General features: G+C 47.3%; 2 protein-coding genes across 2 annotated transcripts; both read left to right on the forward strand.

The window, feature by feature from the left end:
• The first annotated feature begins 435 nt into the window (after positions 1–435).
• LOC124652793 (thiol protease aleurain) lies at positions 436–4,073 on the forward strand. The gene is made up of 8 exons (XM_047191834.1): positions 436–641; positions 711–832; positions 913–1,031; positions 1,587–1,660; positions 2,912–3,176; positions 3,267–3,398; positions 3,514–3,649; positions 3,765–4,073. The coding sequence occupies exons 1-8, from the start codon at positions 451–453 to the stop codon at positions 3,803–3,805; spliced, it is 1,080 nt and encodes a 359-aa protein (XP_047047790.1). The 5' UTR covers positions 436–450; the 3' UTR covers positions 3,806–4,073.
• A 4,300-nt stretch (positions 4,074–8,373) lies between these two features.
• On the forward strand, positions 8,374–10,894 carry LOC124656943 (protein GAMETE EXPRESSED 1-like). Its single transcript, XM_047195590.1, has 5 exons — positions 8,374–9,452; positions 9,612–9,738; positions 9,844–10,030; positions 10,117–10,273; positions 10,407–10,894. The coding sequence occupies exons 1-5, from the start codon at positions 8,374–8,376 to the stop codon at positions 10,708–10,710; spliced, it is 1,854 nt and encodes a 617-aa protein (XP_047051546.1). The 3' UTR covers positions 10,711–10,894.
• The last annotated feature ends 744 nt before the right edge of the window (positions 10,895–11,638 follow it).

Genomic DNA, 11,638 nt, shown 5'->3' on the forward strand with positions numbered 1-11,638 from the left:
CCTCAAAGAATAGAAAACACAAGCCCAGGACAAAACTCACCAGTAACAAAAACCATACTCGATTTGATGTATCATGCTTTGTGCTTCTGTGTTGCTTAATTGACTTTTTTTGTTGTTGGATTTGAATGTTGATTTGTTATGTTAGATGCCCAATCATGTGTTCCCCACCTGATATTTTTACCATCGAAGATCGAGACGGGATAATAGCCTCGCTAATTAATTTATAGGAAGATTCTGTACTGCACATCGCAAATATATTCTGGGCACTAAAGCTCGAGGCTTCATCAGCCTGAAACACTCTACAGAGTCTGAAACAAGTGGTGAAGCGTGGCACTGAGCTGCGTATAAAAACCCCCGGCACCGGGACGCGAGCTCCCGCCTACCACTACCAGTACCATCTCGCCTCGCTCCCCCCCTGCCGGACCCAGTAAAATACTGTTCGCCGGCGAGATGGCCCACAGCCGCATCCTCCTGGCGGCGCTCGCCGTCCTGGCCACCGCCGCCGTGGCCGCCGCCTCCTTCGCCGACTCCAACCCGATCCGCCCCGTGACCGAGCGCGCCGCCTCGACGGTCGAGTCAACGGTCCTCGGCGCGCTCGGCCGCACCCGCCACGCCCTCCGCTTCGCGCGCTTCGCCGTCAGGTCAGCATCGCCCCACCCTCTCCCGCCCAACCCCCGCCGCCGTTGAACCCTCCTGATCCGCCTCCGCAGGCACGGCAAGAGCTACGAGAGCGCGGCGGAGGTGCACAGGCGGTTCCGGATCTTCTCCCAGAGCCTCCAGGAGGTCCGCTCCACCAACCGGAAGGGCCTCTCCTACAAGCTCGGCATCAACCGTACGATCCCGAGCCCCGACCGCCTTCCTAGTGAATCCCCGCCGTCCTCAACCGTTCGTCGCTTTGCTGTCCTGCTGCAGGATTCTCTGACATGAGCTGGGAGGAGTTCCAGGCCGCCAAGCTCGGCGCCGCGCAGACCTGCTCGGCCACGCTCGCCGGCAACCACCTGATGCGGGACGCCAGCGCGCTCCCGGAGACTGTAAGTGCCAACCAAGTTTACTTGCTCTCATCATTCATCACACTAGTAAGATCCCATCAAAGTCTATCTCTGCGGCTGGTCCTGGTCGTCTCTGAATTATTGTAACGTCAGTAACGGTCGCTGAGAAGGAGCAGGGTCCCATGGTCTAGTAGACAGTTTCTGACATCATACCCCGTCCGAAAAGCTGGAATTATCACCTAAAATTTGCGTTTCGAACCAGCTAGCTAGCTGTCGAGCTTTCTGCTTTGCCCTAGTTGCGGCAGGATTTGTTTTGCTCGACCCTGTATTTGCTCAACAGGGCCAGCGTGTGCTAATTATCGCTGTCAGGACTTTTACGTCCCCTGGCCTGACAAGGAAGGCTTTATTAGCTGTTTGGCACATGATGTATTGTATAGTTAAAGTGCATCAGCCAAGGAACTTTCTTGCTGATCACCTGTTTGTAAAGATTGCGGCGCAACATTTCTGGCTATATATAAGGATGGCTGTGCAAATACTGTATACCCTATATATATCCAAACGGTTTTGCACCTTAATTTGCGATGTTCATTGCTGCAGAAAGACTGGAGGGAGACTGGGATCGTTAGCCCTGTAAAAGACCAGGCAAGCTGCGGCTCCTGCTGGACCTTCAGGTAACTGCACAGCACTGGAATTTTCTGCTTTAGAAATTTATTTATCTTTAGGATTTAGGAAGTAGTAGAAGTACTGGTCTGATCCAATTAATTGTCTGGACCATAGACACGCAAAGACTTTAACTCAATCATCTTCTACTTCTAATAAAATATGAAAAAAACTACTTTTGGTGTGGCCCAAGATGGGGACCGACAGATCGATCTGTTGCCGAAGTTGAAAATTGCTGGCTCTCAAGCCAAAGTTGAAAATTGCTGGCTCTCAAGGGAAGCCGTTGAGTATACTTGAGATCTTGCATCAGACACAATCACAAATTATAATCAAGTGTTCAGCAAGGGAATTAAAATACTGCCCTCGTGTCACATGCGCGCAAATAAAGAAATAATTGAGCATCTGACATAGTTGTCTATATACTATCGATCTCATGATCTCTTTCAGTTGGTGTTAGGTGATCAGTAGTTATCTTGTGGGGCCTTTCATGTCTCCTGTCCATTAGTTTCACACCTAAATAGAAGTTTTATCTCTTTCAAATATTATCAGCTGAATGCAACTCCATTTGGATGCAAGTTATAGTGCCATATGAAGCTACTGGTAACATATGCATCACTGGAAGAAATTGCTTCACACGAGTGATGCAAAATTCAACAGTTAACTTCCAAGCAATGTTAATTGCAGAAGAAGGATGTAAAATGCGCCCGATTATAAGAAATAATTCAGTCATATAGCTCTGAATATAGATCACGGTCCTCAATAAGGTTGATTACCCTAAATGCATGAACACTTTGTGATCACGGTTAAAGCATGGGAAAACTTCTGTGGCTTCACTGAATTTGTTCACTTTCAGTCTGAAGGCCTAGACTGGCAAATAACAAAATATTCACATATGTAAGTTAACGTGTTATCTGAATTGGTGTGGTCACTGGTGTGTTTGGCCTTCATAAAATGTATATACCAAAAGAGTTCTCATTGGCATCTACTTCCTCTGTCATTGTATAACATCTTATATTATGAGACAGAGGGAGTATTAAGTAATTCAGAAGCAGCCTACAAGTAAAATTATCGATAATGAAATCGTGCCCATGCCAATGTTTAGGCTCTACAATGTGAAAAGCAAAATGCTCGCTGGCATATTTTCAGCATTGCAGTCTTCTATATGATTGTAATTGGGAAGATAGCTCACATCCTATAATGTATAAAAAAGGAAAGGGGTGTTCAACAATATGATTTTTAAATTCCTACACTTATTCTTGCAGCACTACTGGAGCGCTTGAGGCAGCATATACTCAGGCCACTGGAAAGAACATCTCTCTTTCTGAGCAACAGCTGGTTGACTGTGCCGGTGCATACAACAATTTTGGATGCAACGGAGGTCTTCCATCCCAGGCATTTGAGTACATCAAGTACAATGGTGGCATTGACACCGAGGAGTCTTACCCTTACAAGGGTGTCAATGGCGTCTGTAAATACAGGCCTGAAAATGCTGCAGTTCAGGTTGCGGACTCTGTCAACATCACTCTGGTAAGTAAAAGGACCTAGTTCCGATTTCACTTCATGTTATTCAGAGCCATCTGATCTAATTAGTTTTTGCTTCTTTTTTGTGGTCGTAAGAATGCTGAGGATGAACTGAAGAATGCTGTCGGGTTGGTTCGCCCAGTCAGTGTTGCCTTTGAGGTGATCGACGGTTTCAAGCAGTACAAGAGCGGAGTTTACACTAGTGACCATTGTGGAACTACTCCTGACGTGAGTACTTAACCCGTTAACCTTTGAGCTACTCATGTTCTGTTTTTGGTCAATATCCTTCCATTGTCTTTCAACTCTATTGTTCTGAGAATTTAAGTTTGTCTGAATTTACTAGGATGTGAACCATGCTGTTCTTGCTGTTGGCTACGGTGTGGAGAATGGCATCCCATATTGGCTCATCAAGAACTCATGGGGAGCCGACTGGGGTGAAGACGGTTACTTCAAGATGGAGCTGGGAAAGAACATGTGTGGTGAGTATTCCCAAATGCAGCTCCACATCCTCCAACAGGATTATGTCGCGTTTTATTCTTCAGTATGAAGTGCAGCCGCAATGCCATATTAACTTGACTATGAATGATAATGCAGCTGTCGCTACCTGCGCGTCCTATCCTATCTTGGCGGCATGAAGGGATGATGGGCAAGTTCGGTGCCGATTTGCTAGACACGAATAATGTGTTTTCAGCCCGAGCAAGACATGAAGATGGGCGTATACAGAAACTGCGACCTTGTTGTGAATAGAAAAGCATAAGGACTGAAACGAGCCCTGTGGCCTGCCTGTACTCAGTACTCTTGTTCTGTATGGTTGTGTAGGTAATCCAACAATCTGGGATTTCACATTTCTACGACATTTTACTCCCGGGACAAATAAGATGGCATCCATAGTTCATCGAGGCATCTCACCGTCTCAGCACAAATTTACGGGCCACACATGCAGACTTCTATATATTTATCTGCAAAGAAATTCTATTTTTCATCCTAAAACTTTTGATTGGTCCAAAAAAAACACTGGAATATTGAAAATTTGAACATCCCATCTTACCCGAGAAAAAAAAGGGTGACTTGAACACGAAAAAATGATTCCCCCAACCGAACCACGACACACCCCCGCAGTGCCAAAACAAGTGAAAGATTGTCGAGCTCCTGGCAAAAGTTCTTACCTGATTGCTCCCATCCCTCTCTCATTACTCTCGTTGTCTAGCACCGTGTCACCATGCCCTAGCGCCCGCAACCCCATCCTCCCTAGCAGGCTAGCACTGCCACATGGTGCTGCATGCCGTACCAAGCAGCACCCCACCATCCTGCCCAAGTTCCCTACAACCGCCATGGCTGTTTCCTCTTAGTGTTGCCGCACCGTGTCGTCCTCTTGAAGCTCACAATGGCTAGTTGCACCTTCCCACTTGTTGGAAAGAGCATCATGGCAAGAATCAACCATGGTATTGAGGTGTTGCTCCGACGAATTAATGCAACAATAACATCGCTGATGAATGTGAAGTCCACAGTAAGCTTGACATCGGTCCAATGAGCGGGGACATGCATACGAGCTGGGGGTGACGACGAGTGGGGTGGGGAATGGGACATATGAGCTTGAAAGTCGACATGGATAACTAGAGTGGCGCGACGGAATGGCTAGCCGTGGCATAATGAGACGACATGGACTCTTGTGCTGGGAGGTTTCAGGATTTATCTTCTCCATGGAGTTTTTGACAAGAGGTGTGCTGAATTTGATTGGGTAGAACCGGTAGATCGAGATTTAGTTCTAGCTCGGTCTGGTTTACCCATTCTTTGTGCCAATCGATGTCCACAGTCCACACATGCATTTATCTGTTTTTAGATGAAAGGATCAAAATGAGCGCGGTTTTGAATTAGCGAAGCCATCAACCGGCTAGGAGTTACAACTTACACACACGCGGGAGATGTCAGCTTTACAGAGAAAGAACACATCAACATCAAACCACAAAGGGTAAGGGACACAAGCAAAACTAAACGAAGCACTATACTAAAGAAGATTGCTTGATCCGTATGGAGCGTCGTCTTCTGTTGCACAAAGCATTGTCGAAATTGTCTTCACCAACAAATCCCCCCCCGCACTAACACCGCCACCCACGAGGATCTACATCGGGCATGCATCCTAGCAGTACTCGAAAAGCCAGAGGAGGGGGGTTCCAACGACGCCTCCAACAAGGGAAACAGAGCCCATGGGCGTCGGTGTCGCCAGTATAGTCCAAGGACGTACAAAGTTTTCACCCAGTCCTAGCCTCCAACCAAAGAACTCGACCAATTGACCAGCCAAAACAACATATTTCAACCAACCTCGTAATGAAGAAATCACCAGCGTCTCCTAAGGCCCAACGCCACCCGGAAACCCCCCCCCCCCCCAAGGTTGCGGGACGAACGTCATAACAAGAAGAAACACCAAGAGGACCATGACAAGGGCGAGGTCATGGGAGCATGCCAACGGGAGCCAAGAGGGGCCGATTCAGGTGGAGGGGTGGAATCCCGCAAACAAGGTAGATGGGCTTCAAGTTGAAGCTTTCAAGAAAGAAAACAACACCAGTAGGTGTCGTTGTCACCGACAATGGCCATTGCCACGCAAGGGAAGCATTTTATCTGTTGAGATGGATATGAACTTTTCCGAGAGTACAAGTTTTTGTTTTGAACCAAATAGAGGCTTTAGAACCATAGTAAACTTTCTCGAGAGTTCCAGTAAAGAATAGGATTTTTCTTGCGATGAACAAAGTATGTTTTGTTCTTTTGTTGCTTATGTAATCTCTGAAGTTAGGTACAATACAAGAGTGATGGAACTAAGCATGCATGTATGTTACAAGCATCATGAAGAAGATGAGCTAAAGTTTGATGAAACTATCATTTCACAAATCATCACACTTTTCTCTGAAATTATATTATTTATTATAGGACAACTACATGTCAGTTACACAAGGTGTGGCAAGTAGTAAATGGGGAAAGAAAGTTATGGTAAATTGTAAAATCATTTGCTTGTTCAAGTACTCCCTCCATACCGGTTCACAGGATAATTATGCACTTCGAAAAACAAGTTTGACTACAAATTTGGTTAACAAAATATGAGACATATGTCACAATTTTTTTAACCATTATAGTGTTTGAAATATGTTTCTAATAATATAATTTTTATGATATATATCTTATATTTTCTTGATCAAATTAGTTGTTAACTTTTTTCTCGAAATATGTAATAGCCTTGGAAGCCGATATGAAGGGAGTACGAGCTTTGATGTAGGGAACCACGTGATTGCGAAGCTACCAAGACAGAAACATGTTCTGCGTTTCCCAGATTTGGCAACATGGCCAATATGGGCAGTTGGACTGAGCCTGTGGTTCATTCATTTTTTATTTTGACAATCAATACCACATATATTTATAATAAAAAATAGTACATGGTAGAGATACACGAGCTGTCTCCAACGATAACAAAATTAAGTCTTAGCAAATCTTCGAGGTCTTCAAACTTTTTCTTCTTTTAAGACACAATCTTGTATTTTCCTTAAGACGGCTAAAGATAGATAATAAACCATAGACCTGTAAATACCAACGAAAGTTCTCCCATAATTTTAATTTAAGCCGCAATGCTAAAGCTATGTACACGCGCGAAACCATTAAAGTAGTCAATCAACATCGTCAAGAGTACCAACATCAATATGTCAGGGAATAACAACCGATCAGCGTGTCTGTCCATTGATGTTTCTCTACTTAACGAGTAACCAAATTTCACCACGCGTCGCTGTTCCTGCCGTCTCTTCATCTCCCGAACACTGTTCCCACGCAGAGAGCCGCGCCCTTTCGCTGGAACCATCGCGACGTTTTCACCGTGGCCCTGCGAGTTTCTTACCAAACGTCCAAACCACAGCCGGCGGTTCCCCGGCTATATATACACGTCTCCCGCTGCATTTCGTCGCTGTCCCTGTCTCCTGCAACTATCCTCGTTCCTCCGCCCGCTTCGTCCCCAACATCGCCGGCAGAAACGAGACGGAACGGGCTGCTCCGCCGCCCGCCGCCCGCCGCCCGCCGCCGGTGAGTTCCCGCAATTCTCCTCTCGCTGGTTGTGTTTGTTCATCTCCTTTCTCGAGTGAAATGATGTTCAGAAATGAGAACTTCTTTCCCTTTCCACTCTGTGCAATTCCCCCTCCCCTGTCAGTGCATGCGTATGGCTGCATCATGCAATGAAATGAAACTGTCGAATTGATCAGCAGGTCCATCGCGTTTCAGACGAAAGAGTCATTCTGTGTGATGCATTTGTATTACGATAGACGATTGAGTACAAATCCCAGTGTTCATGTCAGTTAGTTAGTGTCCTCATGACAATGCCGCATGGGGGAAATAGGAATTGTTTGACTCTGTTATGGCTGGCCCAGCCCGGCTGGCCTTGCTATCTATAGATGAATCTTGCTGCGTAAGGCAGTGCCACCGACTTGCATTAGAGCCGACCTAGTTAGTTGGGATTCCACTGGTTAGTCGGCAAGGCTTCCTTGCTGGGAACGGAACAGAACATGGCAACAGATCTCTGTGCTGGCATTTCCACTGTCGAAGTGGTGTTGCAAGGATAATAAGGAGGATAATTAACTAGGAGATTCCAAAAAGAACAAGACGAAACCGCCATTGCCCATGTGTAATCTTGTCCAGTTCAGTGGACGCGTGCGCGCGGGTCCCTTTCATTCGCGGTGTCAAAAGTCCCAAACCGACTTAAGAGCAGTTTTTTCTTCCTTTAAAAAACACATTCGATCGGATCTTGCCCCTCTAGTGCCTTGCCGGCGAAGAAACGCCGAGCACTATTTATATGTCCGCCAGGGACCCCTGTCACACCGTTGCGCTTTTCATCTTCTCTTTTGGTTGGGGAAAAGATCGTTCGTTCGATCATCCCCTTCCTCTGCATTTTTTGCTGCGGCGAATAGACCTGATTCTGTAGTTCGGTTTTAGCCTGGTCGAGTAATTGGCATCAAGAACTTGCGATTTCGATCTTGCCTATTTAATTTGGTAATCAATTAATTTGATCCAGAGTGTAATTCTAGCGTAAATAAACGATCTGTACCCAGCGAATGAGTTTTAAATCTTGCCTTCTTCTTGGCAGGGAGGGTTTTGCAACGCAATTAACCGGTGAATCAGGTTCTCCAAGATAGTTCTTTGATTCCGACCGGTGACAAATTGATCAGGCACTCGCGCCATGAGGAGAAGCGGGTGGCCGGTGTTGCTGATCCTCGCCTGCCTATGCCTGTACCCTGCGGGTGGCTTCTCTTGGAGCATTTTCTCGTCGTCCTCGTCCTCGTCCTCGGGGACCGCGAACAACAACCGCCCCCCGATGATGGAGCTCGACGGCGCGGTGGCCGATTTCTCCATGGACGGCACTACCAACCCGCGAGGGCTGAAGCTGCTGGAGAACGCGCGGAACAAGCTGGCCGGTCCCAAGAACTGCTGGCAGGAGGCGTACCGGAACCTCTTCGCCAGCTGCGGCGAGATCATGGCCGACAAGGAGCGGCAGGCGCGCCTGGCCTGGCACCTCAGCAGCTGCTACCAGGAGGACTCCGGCCGCCCGTCCTTCCCGTCCTGCGCCGGCGGCTCCGGGATGGTGCACTGCCGCAAGCGGCTCAGCGACTCCGAGAGCAAGGTCTTCCTCGAGTTCTTCCTCGAGACCAACACCCTCTGCCACCAGCTGCAGGCCGAGGCCTTCAAGCACAGCACCGAGCGGCTGGTGAACGACCTCACCAGGTCCTCCAAGTCCGCCGAGGAGAAGCTGGAGGTGATCGAGGACAGGTCCGAGCAGATCATCAACGAGTCCGTTAAACTGCAGGAAACGCTCACGTCGATCGAGGCGCAGACGGACCGCCTCGCCGAGACGTCCAAGGACGTCGCGACGCAGATCGACGACGTGCTGGCTCACTCCAAAGCGATCTCCGATCAGTCTAAGGACATTGCCGCCTCTCAGGCGACGCTGAAAGAAGGGCAGGCCGAGATGAGGGACAAGATCGACGCAGGCATGGAGCGCATCCAGGAGTCATACGCGAGCCTCGGGAACGGCATGGATAAGCTGAAAGACGAAGCCGTTGATATTCAGAAAGAGATACGGAGTGTCGGGGATTCCATGTCGTCCAAGATGCAGGATCTGCAGGGCACAGCTGATGAGATTGGGAGTGTGACGGGAAGGTCGCTCGAGAATCAGGCGCAGCTGTTGGATGGACAGAATAAGGCCATGGAAGGACTGAATAGTCTCTACAGCTTTCAGTCGCAAGCTCTGGAGGAGAGCAGGTACTGAATCTCTGACCCATTTTATTTTGAGATAAAATGAATCTCTAATCATCTGTCAACAACAAGTACTGAACTTGCGAATATTTTTGTTCAAGAAGTTCACTTCTCATTCTGGCTGAAGATGATGCTAATTTCTTATTTGAACAATTACAATTGTAGGGAAACAATGGAGAAACTTGCGCAGTTTGGGCAGCGTCAGCAGGAAGAGTTGCTGTCCAAGCAGGAACAGATCCGGGAAGCACATGATCATCTCATCCAAAATTCGCACTCCATACTGGAAGCCCAGGTTATTATAATTTTCTCATGATTTGAATTCATTTGGTCACATAATTCAAGGATTTAAGTCTTCAACTGTACTAGTATACATAACTGAACTTTCTTGTGACTGCAGGAAGAGTTCAGAGCAAAGCAGGCCAACATCTTCGCCGCGCTGGACAAGCTTTACATCCTCCATAACGCCATTCTGGCCGAATCTCGCTTCATCAAGGCCTTCTTCTTCTACTGCTGCATCGTGTTCCTCATCTACATGCTCACCAGCGCCAAGCAGACGTTCAGCATCAGGGGCCAACTTTACTTCGGTAAGACTTTTTTTCTTTCACATCTGTACTACGTACAGCATATATGTGGTGGCATCTTGTTGGGTTGCTAATGTTTGTTCTGTCAGGTCTGTGCATCACGCTCTTGTTAGAGATGGGTCTGATCAAAATCGGAGCAGGGGACTTCGACAACCAGTACTGGGTACTGTCCAAGGTGTTCATGGTCAGAATGGCGTTCCTCGCCGCTGCCACTATTCAGATACTGCATTCCATATTCACATTCAGGTCAGTAAGAAATGAACAACTTCAGATTGCACACTTATACATCCAAGTTTGTCTGATTTCTTTGTAATTATCATTAAAGTGAGGTTTGATTGTCCCCATCTTTTGGAGTTAATTAACTTGTCAAACGTTGCAGGGATTACGAGGTACTGAACCATCGGCTGCTGCAAACACTGGTGGAGAAAGTCCGTACACTAGAGGAAAATGCAGGCGACAGGATGCTCCCGTACGGGTCAGAGAGCGACGAGAGCCTAGGGAACTACTCGTGGGTGTTCGACGAGCTGACGGACGAGGCCGACAGCAAAGGCGACCCGAATTACACCTTGCCGGAGCCGGCTCGCCGGAGGTACACCAACGCCTTGCCGGAAGAAGTCGGCGAGAACTCCATCACGACGTCGATCAGCCGGAAGTACAACCTGCGGCCGAGGAGCAGGCATTGATGTCCGCTATACTACAGTACATCTTTTGTATCTAGACCGTGTGAGTTTTGTAATTCGGGTATGTGAGTTTGGTTTTGCCCTCCATTTTCGAGAAACCTCTTTGCTTTGCGCTCCGTTTGAGAATATCAGATATGTATTTCATTCACACAGATATTGACCAAGTTTATACCAAACTGAACCTACATTGATTGCATATATATAAGCTCTATAAGTGAAGTTTCATGCCTGTTCACCCGTGAATGTGTGTATGCCCATTTCGCATTTTTCGGATATGTATTTGACCACTGTTTGATAAAGTCAGAAGAAGAGAATTTCATGAAGGCCGGAGAGGAGAACTAGCTAAGGGAGGTTCAAGTCTCTGCGTTGTTGAGGGACTTGCTTGATGTTCCGGGCTTCACAGCAGCGGTATGAAAGTGGGGGCGACAACACACGTGAAGTGCAGAGTCCTACCTTTCAGGGTGAAAACCCAAGGTCTGGCCTTAATTGGTTGTGCCTGCAGCAATGTCCTTGGTGGAGGCATTGTTTTGAGAGCGGGGACTACCTTCAGGGTGAAAACCTAAGATCTTTGATCGAGCGACGACGGTGTTTGAGCACTGTTCCCTTCTTGGAGGCGTCATTTTTGGAGAGTCTGTAATTTCAGGTGTAGTCTTGGCGGTGGATGTATTGCTGTTTGTTAGGCCCGAGATACTGTAGCGGGACTTTTGTTCCTTAGTTTTCTTTTCTTGTTTTTGGCTGTGTGCATCCGTAGTGCCATTAGGGTGGTGCGTTGTTGCAGAGGCTGGGTGTAATTGGTATCTTCTTGATATTAATATATTCCCTTTATCGAAAAAAAGTGCATCGTCCTCCTTTTTCAATCAGCCTGATTTTTTGGTGAACTGGCCGGTGCATACATTTTTACATGGTATGACAGATAGCTTAACAAAAAAGT

This window comes from Lolium rigidum, chromosome 5, assembly GCF_022539505.1.
Source record: "Lolium rigidum isolate FL_2022 chromosome 5, APGP_CSIRO_Lrig_0.1, whole genome shotgun sequence".
NCBI classification, from domain to species: domain Eukaryota; kingdom Viridiplantae; phylum Streptophyta; class Magnoliopsida; order Poales; family Poaceae; genus Lolium; species Lolium rigidum.